Consider the following 19,212-nt stretch of genomic DNA (forward strand, 5'->3'; position numbering starts at 1 on the left):
ACTGGTGGTGGGTTATGATTTCCTTAACCACCCCCTTCTTTCCCACTGGTGTCCTTTCCTCTGTTCCTTTCTATCCCAGATTGTGCTTGGGCTTACGGGATTCTCAGTATCAACACCTATATAGAGCTCTACTAACACTGTGCTATCTTTTGTCATTTCTTCTGGTATTAGAAGGAGACTTATGCTACTTATGCTGAAGAAAACCTGTCTGAAAATTAAGGCTGCAGATAATGGCAGAGCAAATGTTGTGATTCTCTTTCTCTGTGTCTTGAAATGTCCATGCGCTTGTCATGTCACCACCTGCAAGTGTAGGCATTTTCTATCAGCTGCCTTCTCAGGAGTTTTAACCCTGAGGCCATTGAATGCTCTGGCAGAAGGCTTTGACTTGTTTTCCCAAGCCCCGAGATAATGTTCTTTACTAGCAATACATTGATGCAAGCTTTCTTTGACTAAAATAGATTTCCTATAGATTAACTGACCCTAAGCGATTTGGATCCTAAGCTTTGTTAAACTTCTGGTTGCTTGTTCTAGCATGCCTGCTGTCTTATCCTTGCCATGCTGTTAACCTTTGAAAGAAAACTGTCTTTTCAGACTCCTGTGATGGCTTAAAATACATACATGCGTTCTGGGTACAGGTGGCAGTATGCTTAGGTATTTTCTTCCTTTCTTATTACTAAATATCTCAGCAGACTGTTATTTTTAAACTGCACTCCAGAGTTTTCTGGATGACACCTTTTTCCTTTGTGGCATCCTAACCTACTCTACATCTTCTCACCCAGAACCTGGATCGATTGTGCAAATTAACGTTCTTGTCCCATAGTGCATCTTTTCACTCTTACCTACCTATTCACATGGGTTTTAAATGTAGATAGTTCTTTATAGGTAACTACATCTTTAAAATCAATGATTTTCCTCTCAAGAGAGGGGGAGAAGTGGTTGAATAATGATACACTTTACTGGCAATTTCTGAATATGTTTATTACCTTCAAGTAATCACCACAGTGATAGCTTCAGATTTGAGCTTGCTATTGTGCTTTTCCAGTCTGCAGTCCACTGGGAAATCAAGTGATGACACCCTGCATATTCTTAATAACAAATGTGCACTGTTTATTTCTCTTTGTTTAAGTACTACTAATTTGGGAAAGCAGCCACTTCTATGTATTTCCCAAAATATCATTATTTCTGGTATTACCACTGAACATCCAATCATGGTGTCCACTGTCACTCACAACAGCCTGCGACTGCATTTATAACATCTGAGAATTTTTCATGCTTAAAACAATAGTAATTCCTCATCTCATTCATGCATTCTTTACATCTTTTGCTAAATTGGTACACTATGGTCATTTCAAAATTATGTGTCTCCTTAGGTTCTTACTGTTAGCAGAGCAACCAACCAATCCTGCATATAGTCTATAGTTTTCTAAATTAATGTTGCTCAGCCTCAGCCACTCCCATTGCCAACATGCCAGCAACCACAATATTTGATTTCTTTCTAACAATCTGTTGGTTTCTTTCATACAGCACATGGAGACATGGATTCCTGCTGATGAGCCTTGCAAGATCTGCACGTGTCTTGATAACAAGAAAGTAAACTGCACCGTCCGACCTTGCCCTACTGCCAAACGTAATTCATTTAGCTCTAAGTATGATTGCAATTGAACTGATGTTTTTGTTGCCTAGTTTCTGTAGTTCTTATCCAAACTTGTTTTGTGGATGTTTTCTTCTTACTCCAGCTGTTCAGTGTGGTCCCTGTGAAGTCCCTCGTCTGCGCAGGGACCCCGGCCAGTGCTGCCCTGAGTATGAGTGTGGTAGGTTCTCATAAACTGTTTGTATGTATTTTTACAAAATGCTTCAAAGAGATAGAATCTGTGTTTTTATTTAATGCAATACTCCATTTTTAAACCATTGAATGACTGTACAATCATCCATGTGAAAAAATAAACAACTCCTGAGGATGTGAGTCTCAATTACTTTAAATTTGACTTTCTGTAAGAGATGAAGAAGGGAACAGAGCAATTTGTTTTTGTCTAAATGACATTAGAATGGTCATTTTTCAAGTATCTATTTTTGCATGGTCTATATTTGAACATTAAATATAACATTAGAACCTTAATCCTCATAACCCAAACTTGAACTGTTCCCTAAGCTATTTTGAAAACAAACTCTGACCTGCTGAACTCTAACTTACTTCATATTTTAGGACAGCAATTGAGAGTGGGGAAAAAAAGGTTAATGGGGATGTGCATGTGTGTGTGTGTCTTTTCTTGAGGACTAACTCATCAGGCGTGGTCTTAAACACTCGCTCAATTTATCTTCTTAGTCTGTGATCTGGTTTCCTGTGATTTGCCTCCTGCCCCTGTCTGTGAGTTTGGCCTGCAGCTTGCTCTGACCAACCCTGGAGAATGCAGACCAAATTACACATGTGGTAAGATATTTTTTTTTTAGCTGGGAGTGACACTGGAGCATTGCATTTGAGCAACACTGACAACTTCCTGTAAACATTATTTTTTCCCTCTGAAAGGTTTAATTTTGGAGCCAACGGAAATGTAATGATTTCACAGACTTGGAAGCAGGGTATTGTTGGCACTTTCTGAGTACACTTTTGAATTAAGGAAAAGAGAAACACTTTAGTCTTGGATGTGTGCGCTCTGACCCTTATGCTTATTTTATAAATCTCTTTGATTGCACACGAGACAAGAATATTTTGGCAGGGTAGGAATTTTTCCTGAACCTGCAGCACAATTTTTGACCTGGGTCTTTTATATCTGCATTACTTTATAGTCTTTAAGTAGGTTTGTAACAGTTTGCAGTAGCACATTAGTGCCTTGCTGCCAGAGAACTGTCTTGTTCACTCGTGGCACTCTGAAATGCTGTGTGCTTGACATGGTACTTACTTTTCCTGCTAGCGTGTAACAGAGAAGCGTGCAGCTTAGTTCCAAGACCTTCCTGCCCACCACATCGAGAGCTGACTGTTAAGAAGACCGAGTGCTGTGACAAATACGAGTGTACCTGCAGCTGCACTAACTCAACAGTGAGCTGCCCTCTGGGATATCTATCCAGATCTCTCACCAATGACTGCGGCTGCGTATCTACCACCTGTGTTCCAGGCACGGTAAGGGGAATGAAGTGTGACTTCTACAGATGAGAGTATCTTTTGTACATGGACTGACAGCACCAAAGTCAGTGCATAGCTAGATATTAACAAGCCCCCAAACAGATGACAGGATAATGATGCCACGGCATTTTAAATTTACACGTGTCTGAGAGAAATACACTCGCATAACACTGTTGCTTGTTTTATTACTGTCATTTATTCTGACATAACCAACCTATTTTTTTGTGACTTTGAGATAATCAGATGATTTTATATTTACATGCTTTTGGATCAGTACAGTTACTATATATTCTTTCAGTCCTATACTAACTTTATTGAAATATTTGGAACAGGAGGAGTATAGGTCTAAGGTGTTCCAAATATTTACCTTTGCCTCTGCCTGAGGAGACATTGTATCTTATATGAACTATATTACCACTTCTAAATTTTTGACATGTTAATACCTGACCCTGTTAAAGCTTCACCAGGCTATATTTTTCCTTATTTTGCTAACTTTTTATTATATTGTTATATTGTGTTAACCTTTAAGATAAGGTTGCTTAGAGGAGAGGTTGCAGGGCAATGTAACCTTTTAATTGAAGCAACCTTACTTAAGAGCTTAACATAGGGTTATACTGTCTTGCAGCTCAGGAGATCTAGCCTTTATTTTCTGTTGCTAAGTAGTTCATGACCTTGCATAAGTCATTTTATGACTCTGTGACTTACTTGCTATATCTATAAAAATAAATGATGTTCATCTCTTTAATAACATGCTGTAAAATTTACTACTAGAAAGTGCAGTATAAGACATGGCACTACTTTTGTGGTAGCTGTGATGGCCTAAGGGTACAAGAGAATGAATGCTTGTAGCTCAAAGTAGGATTTTTTCAGATGAGCTGATTTAGCTGGAAGAAGTTTTGCTTACATGGCTCCTTCTACAGGACTCACTGTTTATTATCTTTAAATATTAGGTGACATTATACTTCCAAGGAAACTGAGTCAGACCCTGGGCAATTCTACTGTCTGCAGAAAAAATTCTCTAATTTATTCTTTATCAGGCAACATCTCTGGTTGCACTTGTTTTCCTTTCCTCAGTAGAGTAGCCACAATTTTAAGACCTGTGGCGTTTCTACTGGGTTCAAAATATACCATAAAATTTATGGTAGGTTTCACATCTTAAAAAGCAGCCTTTTGAAGCCAGCAATGTGCCCTTACAGCACTACTGTGCTCTTTCATCTCTTAATTCTTGCATTCAATAGGTGTGTGTACATAACAACATAGTCTACCCCGTTGGGACAACCTGGGAAGATGGTTGCAGGGAATGCTCTTGCACTAGTATGAAGGATGATGTTACAGGACTTCAGATGATGGAATGTCGCAACAAAACATGTAACACGTTCTGCTCTCGGGTGAGTAACATTGAAATCAGTGCATAAGCCAGCAGAGCCCTGATGGGGATCTGAAATGATTACTTTTAAACCTGTGTGTTTAGAGAAACCAGAGAAAAATAGAAAATAAGTGTTGTAGCAACGAATTATCTTGGGAACAGAGTCTAAGAGGGCCTGAGCATTACTGACTTTATTTTAGAGTTATTGTTTTAGGATCATATCCTGCTGCCAAGGAAATCAGTGACAAATTTATTTTATATTACAATAAAAGAACTGCATCCTGAAATGTCTATCACTTACACTACTTGCACAATAAGTATGCGTGATGTCTGAGTTCAATTTCAAATGACCGTTCTAGATGAAGTTCACTTTCTGAAGACAACATTTCAGATCTGTCTATTGCTCAGCTCTGCCCATTGTAGCAGTAATAACACCACATGCTGTGGCCGTTATTATGCTCAGACATCTGCTACATGCTATAAAATTATGTGGTCTACTTTTGGAAGCCCACAAAGGAAGCATGAGCTGCTTTGTTATATTGACATAGCTGGTCAAGCAGGAGGAGACAGATACTTGGTACAAACAGTTGGTAGAAGAATTCTAGAAGGGTCAAAGGAATTGGTTAAAAATCAGTGGCACATGCTACTTTTGTAGGTTGGAAGACTTTGACCATAACATGATTTGTGCAAACAAAAGTTCAAAATGGTTTTAATGCTTCCTTTAAACTACCCAATTTACATCCCTAACATTCCTCACCTTAACATAGTGTGGAGAATAAGGAAGTAAAAAAATCACTGAAAAATTAATGTGATGCCCTAGAGTTGCATTTTGCTCTGATATCTAGCACCTTGTACCAATAATCACTGAGCATTCCCATGCCCTTGCTTCATGAGGTTCAGTGAGGACAGTGAAATACACAGTGTGGGTCTGCAGAAAAGCAGATGGCAGAAGAGGTTGCCCAGCCCAGCTAAGTGCTGACAACCCACACCCCTTACCAAATGCCATGTGGCCAGAGAAGTTGTGCTGCAAACATCAGAGGCTACCACAAATACATTTTGCCTCTTTGTAAAGCTTTCAGTATATACATGGATTACCTGAAATTGTTGTTGATGGTATTAGCCAATTCCATTCAGGAAAAAGCACATCTGACTTGAAGCAGCTCTTCCTTAGTCCATGGTCTGGTGTGTTCACAATCTGCAAGTTCAGATGAGCTAGTTAATGCTCTTTCTAACTTTCTAAGTTGCTTTTAAAATGTTTATATTGGGCTATATATTGCATTAGCCCACACAAAATTCAAACAGTTGACCAAGCAGCGTTTCCAAATGTGTGTTGTAACGTAAGTGCTTTCAGTGGTCCAGTAGCTGATAAAAGTCTGCATGTTGGCCTGTGACTCAACAGAATGCCCTGGTGTCATTACAGGTGATCAGCTAGAACTTGTCAGTGGGAAATGCAAAGGGGGGTATACTGCAGCAATAACTGCAAAACTCTTTAACTAAGAGGGACAGCCACCGCTTCTGCGTTTGATTCACTGTACTGACTGGGATGCTACTGTGATGTTCTGGGTTTTCTAGTGCTGCATGTGAGACAAGATTCACTTGCTTTTTTCTGCTCCAGGAGTAGGTTTTTTCACTTTTTGCTGGAAATACAGTGAATCTCCAAACAACTGTCATGTGCATTCCCCTCTACCAAATCTCCAAATCTTTGCAGCCTGTTTCCCACTGTTCTTCCTAAATCTTTAATGGGTTTTAAGAATCTGCCTTTTTTTTTTTTTTTTTTTTTTTTGGAATGAGTCCCATTTATGCAGACGCATTCAGAACAGAGGCTAAGAAAAATCAACGCATGATATCTCTTCTTCCTCCTTGTTTTTGTTCAGTTACATTTGGAAGAAAGCTCTTCATTAGCAAGCTTTGTATATACAGCTGTGAGAAGTTAGAGGTGTTCTTTTTACTTTTGGAAAGAAAATTATTAATTATTATTCATAACGTGTCTGGGAGTCAAAGACTGACGTTGGGCAGCACCTCATGGCTGAGTTAACGTCATTGTAGAAACCCTGCGTTACCTGACTTGTTTTAAATTTTCATTTGAATTTACGCTAATATGTATTTTAAAACAGTTAATCATGCATTGAAATTTGACTATGAACGTTTCAGTTAAGCAAACCAATATCTGAAAGCAATTCTCTTTTCTGAACTCTTCTGAAAGCCAATTGTGCCTTGGTTTTCAAGGCATTTTAAATTCCTTAATACCACTATATTTTAATATCATTTAACCTACAGCCTCTGTATTAGAACAAGGCTGGACAGCATATATGTATGTGCACTTGAGAAGGTGTGAACAAAATATACTTTTTTTTTAATAATATTTTCCTCTGTTTTGTCTTAAACACTGCATAATTCCCTAGGACCAAAGTGAAAAACCAATCAGTTAAAAAAACCTCGACAAACCAAACTAATGGTCTTCCTGCAAGCGTAGAGTTTGGTGAGAAAGCTTGAGGATGCCCAATGCAGTGAAAACATTGAGTGTAGATGTGAGAGCTTTCAGCTGTTGCAAGAGAATCCCTTCTATTTCCATTTGTAGAAGAGATGTGTTTCTAGTATGGCAATTATTATGGAATATTAGATCTAAAGTATCTGGCTGTCTTTTGGCTCATAGCCATAAGTTTATCAATAATTTGCTATTCTAGTAAAGTATCATTAATGCAGAGCTACAGTTTCTTGACAAATCAGCCTTAAGCATTGCAGTGTCAAAAAGCTTTTTTAAAACAAACAAAAAGCCTTGGTGGAAACAATGGCAGTTCTTTTTTGGGAATCTGCCATTTCTTCTGCTCCTTTAATGGTTATTAACGTTGCACAACCAAAACTGTAGCTATTGGAGAATGTGGAGAGCTCAGATTTCATTTTTCCTTTGCTTATTCCTGATATAGTGGATATACGTATCAAGGACCGCAGAAGTCCTGTAGTTCAGTTTGAATTGTCCTTAAAGCTTATTTTTCAGTTCAGATTAGATGGCATTGAAAGTTGTATTGATGTTAAAGACATACTTTAATCATGGATCATTACTAAGATGATGTTTAAACTCCCTGCTGCTCATGGTTATTAATTCCATTGCCAGGTCTTAACGTTGTGCAGTATCATGCTGACTGTGTCATCTGACTTCTGTGAAAACAGTTTACAGTTTTTTATCTAGCTACAGAAAAAGAGGGAAAAACCATAAAACGTGTATTAGCTCCTTTACCCTGATGAAGGAACAGTGCTACTGTTCTCCTGAGCATGTCAAAATCAAACTGAAATTGTAGCTGTAGTTTTAGAATGTAAAGAAATGCTATGGAAAAAGTGGATGTTTCATGTAAATGAGGGGGTTAACAGCAAATACAGATTTCTCGCAAACCAGATGTTGGTTCATTTCATTATATGTCATTGTCCTCACTTTTTCTGTCCTGTCTGTCTTGTACCAAAGTTTTGAGAAAGCAAGCAGATAATTGCTGCAATTAATGCATGTGCCACAAGGAGGAGTGGTGTCTCTCTCTTGGAGCTTCTTTGGAAGTTATTTCTCTGAGAGTACATCAGACTACATCCCTTCAGAGTCATGGTGATAAAATGGATAACAGCTTTCAAAACACCTTAAAGTCACTAGTATGACTGACTAACGTGAAGGGAGCACTTGCTTTGCTTAATTTCTGTCAATGTTCTTGGAGTTAGGTACTTTGTAAGTGATAAAAAAGCGTGTGGTTTAAAGTATTAGGTGATTATGAGAAGAATGAAGCATAATTTTCTGGGATAAGTGTTTAAGACAAAGCCATTTGGCTAAGTGTGTGTAAATTAATTAGGTTAGATTTTCAAGCCTCTTGATTAATTAAATTAAAATAAAGAACATAGGCACCCTACGTGCAAAGGCATAGGGAATGATGGTTGTAATAGATGCTGACTAAAAAAGCCATGACTTTAATCTCCAATATTTCAAAGGGATATTTTCCTTTGAAGTAGCATGTAAGGCATGGTAGTAAATGGCCTAATAGTGTATATTATGGTGGTCAAAGAAATTAATGTAAAAAGACGACTGTTGTTTGAGTATTAGATGTGCAGGATCTCATTTAAAAACTATGAAAGTCTTGTTGGGAGGTAATTTCAAACATCCTACTTGCATTTTAAAGCATAATTTATTATGGAAATTAGAAAATGGTACATTAATGTTCTAGAGACTTGCAAACAGAATTAAGTCCTCACCTGGTGTAAATGAGTGCAGCTCCAGGGAAATCTCTAGAATTGCGCTGATTCATCACCACTGAAGATTTTGCTTTCAGCATTTCAAGTTGACTTATATCCATCGTGCTAGATTTTTCTGAGTCTACTGTTGCCAATTTCATTCTCTTTGGTTCTGCCAACCCTGTCTAGGTACTATCATCTCAATATGTAAAAGGCAAATACTGGAGCCTTCTTAAAAATACTACATTGAGGAATAATCTCTGTTCTTTCTTTCCTGCTTTGTTGGCCAAAAGGCAGCTGACAAAGTTTTCTGTCCAAAACCTTAGCACCAGTGAAAAGATGAACTATGTATCCTGAGCAACGCTAGAATGAAAGAGGGAGTGCGCAAATATGCCAAGCCATAACCTGTGAGGATCCCATCGGTAGCCTTGAGTAGGCGATGAAACCAAAATGTGCATTCTCAGAACGCTGCAGAATTAATCTGTTCCTCTTTCATTTGTCACAAGCCAAGCTCTGGTTCAAAAGCACGCAAAATTTCCCCCCCTATGTAGAACGTCTTAATCCATATGTTTTCACCCTTTGCGTGGGAGATCAGCTTTATCTCTGCATTTGTGTTTGATAAAACAGCCTGATCTGGCAGCATAACTGAGCACTTGTCAGGTTCTCCAGCGCAGCTGCTGATTATCACTCCCGAGTCAGCCACATACACCTGTTCAAATGCGAGGGATGCCTTGTGTCGCCTTATGCCTTACCTCTTGGGGCATGGGGATTTTTTCAGTCCTGTAGACTGTGAGCTGCCTTTCAGTGTGACAGTCAGACACTTACCAAGGGCTGCTTCTGAATTTTAATTCCCTATTTGAACTCTGTGTTAAAAAAAAAGGAAGATTCAGAGGAGGAATAAAGCAGCAGATCCAGTCCAGAAAAAGCAGGGGACAAGTAGAATATTGAGTATAAATGGATCCTTGAACTGGCATCTCTGTATGCTAGTGTCTATACACTAGAAAATGAAACATAATGAGGGAAGACATGGATACTGCTTACTCTGCCTAGTTCAGTCTAACATTAACCTTCAACAGCACAGTATCCGAGACTTTTCAGATGTTTGTGTTTATAGATTGTGCAGCTCAGGAATAATCCTGGTAGCATATACTCTTTGTACATAAGTTATCGAACTGGGAAAAAACCCTAACCAACCCAACAATAAAAAAACCCAACAACCCAACCTCAAAATGCACAATACGTTTTCCTTTTCTTAGATGTAACCTTAAACATTGCCACCTTTGGAATTAGACATAAAACAAAGCTTTCTTTATTCCTGTGGGCCCAAATTTCCATGGTGTGAGGTACAAAGAGTGAGGTTTTCTGATTGTGAAATATTTCTCACGCTGTGGAGGATCTGTAACAGCGGGGAATCACTGTCCACCTTACTTCTCAAGTACAGATGGGTGCTCCGCTTTTTGAGGAGCTTGTAGACTGCTGCAGTCTGCAGGTTTGCTTTCTGAGACAGGTAGTCTATGGCAGATCAGGAGCTGTGTTAGGAGAAGCTCAGCAGGTGCTGAGATCGGGAGCTGTGATCCCCCGTGTTTCTTCCCCTTAGGAGTCAGAGCCCCCAGGTTTTGAACACACTGAGCACCAAAAAGGCCACTCAGGCAGGTTGAACTGTCCAAAACCATCATCTTTGTCAGTGCCTTAGGGGTGCAAATCACCCTCTGAGTCTGCTGTGTATCACCTTTTTGCACTTTAGAGGGTTCTGTTCAAACCAACTTGGTGAAATTTGTGTCCTGCAGCTGGATTTTGCTTTATTCTGGGCACAAACAGCTCATGGATTTTTACTTTTCTGAATATGCCACACAAATAAAAAGTTGTATCCAATACTTCAGATGCTTCAGACATGTATTTAGCAGATAAAAGTCATATAAACCAAAATGCTCAACCGCACAACTTTTTCCACAAAGCTTGGTCAAACTCTGTATTACATTTTATGACATTCTACAAAATGCATTTCCACATGAAAGTCTACTGATTATCGAGGTTTGCTAACGTGCTTCACATTGCAAATCAAGGACAGTTCATGAAGGGAGGGAGCAGTTGGGAATACTTCAGCAATTCATTTCAAAGGGGTTGACAAAAATAAAATGATGCTTATTTTCATTGACATTTTTCACATGAACGATATTTTCTGTGACAGAACATCTTCCCTTCAATTGAATCAGAGTTATGTTTTGCCCCTTGGAGACTGCCTAGCTATTAAATGTATAAAATATGACTACTAATTAGGTTAAAGTTCCTTGCTTTCTTTCACTTAGATACTCCAATGTTTGAATATTTGGCTAGCTGCATCAAGAGATGAAAAGATGAAATGATCAGTCAAAACTTGTCCCTGGACTACATGTCTGACCATCCCCTTCCCTCTGCTTCAGCACAGGGCAGTCAGATGTCTGAATGTGCTCAGACTGAATCCTAACCTTGAATTCTGAGGGGTGGGAGGGGAGTTGTGAGCGCTGATTAATGTCCAAGATGCCACTAGAACAATTTTTACCTTTCATTTTCTTTTGTAAAATAATATTATGAATATAAAAAAGATTTTTTTTAAAATGCCAAATAAAATTTCTTATAATTATATATGACTTGTACGTAAAAACAGAGGTGATTTAATGTAGTGATTTTTTTAAAACTGGATTCTTAACATTCACATATAGCGTTCTCTCAAAATCTACCAAATAGCACAGCAAGTCTGACAATCACCCTTAGAAGTGGACATACTTATTTTTCCTTTTGCATTCCTCTGTAGGGCCACATTATTGGAAAGACTTGCTCTTCACAATTTGCTAACACATAAAAGAAACTGCTGATATACAACAAACTAACATTTGGAAATGGCTGCTGCTTAATGCTGTGGAAATAGCTCAGGGTCCTCTGAAAGCATTTTTCTTTTACCTCTTCCCTTCCATTTCTGCCTGTTTATGTCATCGTTCTTTTGTGTCTTGTGGCAAATCTTTGTGCTATTACATATTTGAGCAGATCCTGGCAAAAGGGAGATGTTTCTGGATGACTTCAGATTTCCTTCTGTCTCTCTGTCTTTTTTTCTGGCACCATCAACATTTTCTGTACTCCAAGAAGGGGTGCTCCGTACCATACTAGAGAAGCTGATATCTTCACAAAGCCCATTAGTTGATTGGTATGACCTGAGCAAGGACAGTAACTAGAGTTAGTCCACGTAGCTGAAGTGAATATGTCTTCAAAATATATATTAAGCAGGAACTAATGAGATGATAAAAATTTCTGCTCTTAATGTTGTGTGCATTTTAATTTATTTTTTCTGACTGATGTTAACCATTTAACAGGATGCTGAGCTGGGTGCACCACTTGTTTGTAATAGCAGCGTGTGGCCTTACAGTTCTGTTTTCCAACTCCCCTTTCCATAAAAAGTTACTAACATTAAACATCTATCCCAGTGTTTTCTTTTAGGATTAATCTTCTCATTTGTCTCCTATTCCTGGATCAGTCAGTCCTTTTCTTTTCTCCTACAGGGTTACAGGTATATTGTCCAAGAAGGGCAGTGTTGTGGGAGATGCCAGAAGACTGCCTGTGAGGAGCAGCTATTCTGGTCTCGGGGTGATGCAGATTCTCGTTTGCATGAGGTGAGGTGGCGGTGGCGTGGATACTTCCTCTGCTAGCAAAAGTGCCCTGAAATTATTTTGTGTTCCACAGAAGGAGGTGAAGAAGACATGAGCTATTTCTTCTATACATCAAGCAGCACTAAAAAACAATGTTTTTTGGGCCATGTGACTTATTTGGTTCTAACAAGCAGACCCTCCCAACCCTTTTTGGGCTCTAAGGAAGCAACGTTTTTTTGTAAAATTAGTAATTGCACAAATGGTAGCTCAAAAGAATGTTAATGTGACATGATGCTTCTCTGGCTGTAAGTTATTTGTTTAAGTTATCCCAATTAATTTGTATTACTCTATGGATAACAGGCAGCTGGGGTAGTGGATTGCTTGAATTTCAGAGTCCTATTCAAATAGGATATCCTATTTGATACATACTGAAATATCAGGAAACAAATGAGGATAGACACACGAATTATTATCTGGTTGCTAATGATGATGGCTGCATGTCAGATCAGACCACAGTGGTCCAGGCCACGCTTGTTTTCTGCTCAAAATAACAGTTTATTTTCAGTGTGCCTCTTCCCTTAGGATTGAAAGAGCCCAATGGGAAGTGGGCATGCAACAGCCATTTAAAATGCACTGCAGATACCCTACCACTCTGGAAAGCTACGTGGATATTTGTTTCTTTTCTTGCCTACGTTTTTAATTCCTTCAGGCTGTCCCTAACTTAACCACCTTTGGCAAGCCTTTGCCTTCCCCAGTAGCATTAAATTGCTTAATGCTATGCAGAGCTTTGGATTCAACAAAGGCAGGAACAGTAAGTCAAATATGTATAAAATAACAGGCCTTCTCCCCATCTTTTCTTCCCTAAGTGTTCTTTATAACATGTCTGCATTTTCGTCTACATCTCACATTCACATTTTTAACATTAACTTTTTAATTGTTTCTCTTACAAAGGCAGTCTGATGCTGTCTTTTAAGAAATGCTAATGTATCATTTTGCAGCCTGCCTCTTCCATGATTTTATCAAGGGCATTTCTTAATGTGGATCAATATTCTTCTCTGCTTCATAAAACAAGCCTTCAGAAGACCTATTTTAATGTCCCACTGTGTCTTACTGATTTCTGTTGTCCTAATGGAGTAATAGATCCTTATGCTCTGCTGTCTCTTTCTTTCTGTGTCCTCTTCCAACTCTTTTGTCATTAACAAAGAACTAAGTATTTAACACATGAGAGAAAAGTATTCCTAAACTTTCTGAGCAAAGATGTTTAAATTTACTGGAGTTGGGGATCTGATTTTCACTTTTGCTGTTCTTGAAGTGTGTTCAAAGAGTGTTAACAGTGGAGGCACACAGCTTCAAAGCAGTCATCAGCTCTTACCAGCATTGAACTGTGACAGCATCTTCTTTCTGGCCTGTGGTGAAGTCTCTTCCCATAATATCACTGGAAGTTCCTGCCTTGTCTGACCCATGGGTGATTATAATCAATAAGACTGTCAACAGGATCCAGTCTCTTCTAACTTTTCAAGTATTTTCAGGTCTAGAGCCTATTGCCAAAGCCTCCTTTGGGCTTAGTAGAGCTGATTTGCAGCAGGTTCCAGCAGAAAGAGGGACAGCTTGGCTACAGCGCAGTGCAGTGCAGCCAGCTGCTGGGTAGCAAATGTAGATGTAAATCCAGTTAAGAGTGCTTTTTCTTCTTCACATGTTATTTCCCCTGCCCCTTTAATTTTAACCTTAAGGATACTCCTGTAACTCCTATACTCTACAAACCAAGCAGCAGACTGTTCTATAAACTGATTGTTGTGGTAAGGATTTGTAGAGAACTGCTGAGTGACAGACTGTTCCTGATGCAGTAAACGTGTTTTTTGCAAACCAGCATGTTGGCTGTGGTGGTCTTCCCTCTACCCAGTGCCACAAATACTGCTGCCTATATGTAATCCTTTTACAATTTTCCATCAGGTTGGCACAGAGTGGCGATCCCCCTTCAACCACTGCATTATCAATGAGTGTGTTCAAGTGAACAATGAGGTTTTTGTGCAGCAAAAGAATCTTTCTTGCTCTCAAATGGATGTGCCTGACTGTCCAGAGGGAACTGAACTACGTTGTGACCAAATAATAGACTGCTGTCCTTCCTGCAGATGTGGTAAGGTTTTGTGTATGACAAAGGGAATCACTAGAGAATGAATCATCTCATGTGTTGATCTCCTGTTTCTCAACAGCAATTTCAAAAGTGTGTGTTATGCAAGTATAGTACTACTTTGAAACTCCTGTATAATTTAGACATTGAGTACAATAGCACCTGCTGCTATTACTTTCTCTTTCCAACGGATGTTCACTCTCTCCTCTTGAACTACTTATCGTTGAAGCTATTTTGCATTGCTTCAGAGAGACATACCAGGCTATGTTTCTACAGCTCTATCCTGCATTGTTAAGCATTTAAAAAAAGTCTTGAGATGTTTTTGGTTTAGGAAGGTTCAACGCTCTCCCCAGCGGCTGGTATGAACAGGGAGTTTGCATGCAGCCATGCTGTGTTCTGCATGTCTCTGAGCATTTTGCCTGTGGCCATTTCCTAGCATGGACGTGGGTCAAAAAAATCAGAAAATTTGGCTAATTGGCCTCAGTCATGGAAAACTCCCAGTCATGATTAATTGACAAGTATATATGCAACCACAGGGTGAGGAGCTAGCAGTGGGAAGAGGAGGGGAAATACGCACTGTAACTTGCAGAAAACCTGAATGCATCTTCTGAGAGTGTGAGGCATGAACTGGAGGGGAAAATTTGTATTTTGCCATGTACTTGTAAAAAACCAGCTCAGCATAGGATATTTGGAGGTACAAATCATGATAACTCTGACAAATTGCTATCTTTTAAGGTATAATGTAAGAGGGCTCAATTATGCCTCTTTACAGTGAAACTGGATCTAAATGTCCTCAGCTGGAACTCTAATAAGTCAAAAAAAGCTTACCCATGGTTTATTAAATCCTGGTAATGTCATGATGGTGAAAATGCTAAATGGAATATTATCTTCTTTTTCAGTACCCCTGAATGGTTGTCCTTTGAATGGCACTGTTATTGGGGTAAGTCATGATTCCTTTTGTTTGCTGTGATGGTAAGACATTTAGATATATGAATGAGTTTTTGAAGAACGCAAACTTGCCAGAATACACAGAAACATACAGCTTTGTTCAGACAGAATCTCTGCAACTGAGACCTTAGGGTAAAAGCAGTGGCTAGGGTCTCCACATGTGTATGTCCAGTTTGTGACCCTGCCACAGTCTTCCTGTATGACAATGAGTGTCTCTGCAAAACTGAGACAGTAATGTTTCCTTGTCTTGAAAGGATGCTTGAGAAAAGTGCTTAGAAACTGTGGTAATCTGCCTTGTGTAATGACTTGCAGGCTACCAAACACACAGGAAACTATCTGTGAGGGATAATCTCAAAAATGATCCTTGCCCACTTCGGGGAAGCAAAAACTTCCCGTATTCTACCTAGAGGATAAAGCAGATTAAAAAAGGATGGAGACTCTTGCTCCACCTGTGTGGAGGGAGGGGTATCCCTCCTTGGCTATTAGCAGGAACAGGAAAGCTGAGCTTCCTCACTGTCTGACCTCTGTCCCCTTTCAAAATCCCTGCTGATATGCCCTCAGAGGAAATTTTTTCTCAACTGTATATTTAATGGATAGATTAAGACATGTTTAACCCAGCCCATGACAGCGGGAATGATGGGAGTTAAGCATCTGATCTCATTTATGCCGAATTTATCTTTGGAGAGCTCTGTCAATTGTCCATTGTTTCCCTAAATCCAGATTCTGGCAGCACCTCTGGTGTCAAAGAGCTCTAAATATTCTCATCATCCCCCAGGGAAACAGGTCCTCTTTAGTCATTTAACCTAACTTTTAACCTGCGTATTCCTCAATTGTCAATGTACGTCTTTCTTTTTCATTTATTTAGAAGGTAAGTTTACCCAAATCTCTTTGGACTTTTGAGGTATGGCAGAGAGAACCTTTCTCCATCTATTTATTCTGGTTTTGATTTTTTTTCATAGTTGATAGGCATAAGTTTATCAGTTTGTTAGAGGTAAAGCCCTGTCATCAAGCATCCATCATTCTGTGTGGGGATTACTTCCCTGTAGAATTAAATCCAAGGAATAACTGTCTGTCTTGTCAGAATACTGGGAGAAGGGTTTTAAAGTGGTAAAATCTGAAATAATCTGCTTTCTCCTTGATTCCTGTATTTGTCTGCTCTACAGTATGTTGTCAAAACTAGTTGTGGCATTTTATGAAGACCATACTTACAGAGAATGTTGTGCAGTATAGTAATTGCTAGCTCCTGCCACCTTCTGTTACATAGGAAAATGTGTGTGTATATGTATATTCTGTGTTGCAAAAAGGTATCTTTCCAGTTGCATGCTATTCTTTCATGAACAACTAAATTTTTTCTCTTCCAACAAAATGTTTACCTGATCTGTCAAGTCTTTTTTCTATTTTCAAGTGTTTCAAAATACTTTAAAATGAATCATAAGCAAATTTTGAAAGAAAATTTCATGTTGAAGCCAAAATGAGAAGTATTTGTATTTTGAAGTCTTAAAAATAAAATATTTCAGCTTCTACAATATTGAAAAAAATCCTATCATAATAAAATTTTCCCAATTTGGAATGAATTCATAAAGTGTTTCACTACATTTTGACTCATTCTTACTTGTTATCTGGATATATATAAAAGGTGTCTTTAAAATGTTGGGGTTTTTTTGTTTGTTTGTTTTTCTTTTAATACAGCTTTTAAAATGTGTTTTTGTTCTTCCTGACAATTGGTCATTTTATCAAACACTGCCTGTGTAAGATTTTGAGGGTGTAGGTAGGCCCCAGCTGTTAGGTTACTTCTATGCTCTTGCTGTTGCAAATGTCAAGCATTACTGAAGTTAGCATTCAACAATGCAGTTACCAAAATATTTTCTCAGGATGGAGAGTGTGAAATTTGAGTTGAGATATAATCTTGGAAGATTTCTAAACAAAGTGGCCATTTTGATATTTAAAAAATAATAAATTAAATTAGAGCTTATATTAGAATTTATCTTAAATTAATGAACTTTTATTTTCAATTAAACTAGCTTTATTTAATGACTTACTGTAAGCTAATTAGCTATATGTCTGAAAGCTTTTGAGCAGCTGGCATTACTACAGCTTTGTCTTACACTATTCTCTACTTCAATGACTGTTCCAGAGTTCTGGTCAGGAAGGAAGATGTGGTGTCCACAGAAGTTTATACTTCCTGGATTTCAAAACCTTTATTCTGGGTCCTTTAAGAATAGGTTTCAAGTTTCATTTTATATCAAGGGAAAACTTTTCTCCATTAACTCATTCACTGAATAGTTCCAAGTTTTGAATCTTTTACTGCAGTTCTGTTAACTGACTGTGTCCTTAATCCCCTTACATTTTTGTCTTGTATCTGGTTACCAATATTATATTCCAGTAATTTGGTATATTGCATTCACTCTGCTGTTCTTAACAATGCTGTGGGCTTTAACTGCAGACTTCCAAGCAGGTGGCTGTATTTACCAAAAGGATTATCTATATCACTCATCTGTTTTCCCAGGCTTTTACTGAGTGGCATTTTTGAAGGAGATCTGAGTAGATTTGGGCTTTATGCAGGTTATTTTGGTTGCACTGACTAACACTGGGTTAGCAGATGCTGACATTTTATTCTAAGTTAGCCAAGAAAACACGATAGGTGTGTTATATAAAGGGAAAAAGATGTATCAATCCATTATTTCATTCAGTTCTGTCATGCTAAGCTATGTTTGTTCACAGAAAGCCATTGTTAAAGCCATTTGCATGTGGATACCTAAATACATTAAATAAATATCATAGAACTAAGCTGTGATACAAACTTTGGATCAAGGTAAGACCTTCCCCCAAAAGTTCAAGGCACTTGTGTGTGAGGATTTTGTTTCAGCATGTCTCTGGTGAGCCCTATGTTCCTGCTTTTAACAGTGATTTTAGTATAAACTAAACTTTATCTATGTTTTTTGTGTTTAATTGGAAAGTTAGAGCTATTAGAAGATCCAATGAGGATCTGTTGTGGCTTTATAGACCCTTTCTTCATGATGTGAAGGCCTAGAGCTACTGAGGCATTCTGTGATAAGCATTTATTTCTGGAGGGCCTGAATTAGGTATAATTATGGTAGTAAACAGAAGAAAACCCAAACATATTTTGAAACAGGTCAACATGATGAGGACATCTCCCAGATTTGCAAGGCTTTTGTGTGTACATGCAGATGGGTGTGTGGAGCTACTAACCAGTAGAGCAATACTAGTGTCAGTGGATTGAATGCCCTTGTGAGGCCATGCAGTCTGTACTAGAACTATCACTCTGGTGCCTGAATGCTTTCCAATGTTGAGAGTAAACAAGAAGTCTGGAGTTTCATATGACATTTGCTATCCATCCCTCTCCCATAGGAAAATGTTATGAGTGTGTCCTCATACCTGCAACCACTGAGGTCTTTTAACCTTCCAGATTATTGACCTGATGCTCACTGTAACAGGTTAAACCGAGAAAGCTGAAAAGTCTCATGTTGAGGTCTCAAGCTGAGTTGTTAAAAGACAGGGATCTCTCAACTGCTGTTACCGCCTCCATCATGTTGTATGTGGTGGATCTTTTTTCTAGACCTCCACAAACCAAGAAAAAAGTCATTGCTATTGCTGGTGCTTTATAGAAAACCACTGAGGCCTGAGGACCTCTGTTGTGCTGGGGTGCAGAGTAAGAATGTAATTAAAATTCTTTAATCGGAACATTTGTCCTTCGTTGTATATATTGGAGTATTGGCTCTGAACTATCCATAAACACATCACCTTTACACTGTTACTCTGGCTGGCTTCTTGGTTTTGCTCCATTTATTCCATGAGTATGTAGTGTGGAACA

General features: G+C 38.6%; 1 protein-coding gene across 1 annotated transcript in view; it reads left to right on the forward strand.

Annotated features, from left to right (window-relative positions):
• Positions 1-19,212, forward strand: part of VWF (von Willebrand factor) — a 146,536-nt gene that overhangs the window by 112,410 nt on the left and 14,914 nt on the right. The window contains exons 39-46 of the mRNA XM_054847069.1: positions 1,525-1,627; positions 1,737-1,811; positions 2,324-2,428; positions 2,910-3,115; positions 4,357-4,506; positions 12,218-12,328; positions 14,255-14,438; positions 15,332-15,372. Coding sequence (XP_054703044.1) covers positions 1,525-1,627; positions 1,737-1,811; positions 2,324-2,428; positions 2,910-3,115; positions 4,357-4,506; positions 12,218-12,328; positions 14,255-14,438; positions 15,332-15,372 — 975 coding nt within the window. The remainder of the gene's footprint in view (positions 1-1,524; positions 1,628-1,736; positions 1,812-2,323; positions 2,429-2,909; positions 3,116-4,356; positions 4,507-12,217; positions 12,329-14,254; positions 14,439-15,331; positions 15,373-19,212) is intronic.

The sequence above is a fragment of the Grus americana genome, chromosome 1, assembly GCF_028858705.1.
Source record: "Grus americana isolate bGruAme1 chromosome 1, bGruAme1.mat, whole genome shotgun sequence".
Classification (NCBI taxonomy): domain Eukaryota; kingdom Metazoa; phylum Chordata; class Aves; order Gruiformes; family Gruidae; genus Grus; species Grus americana.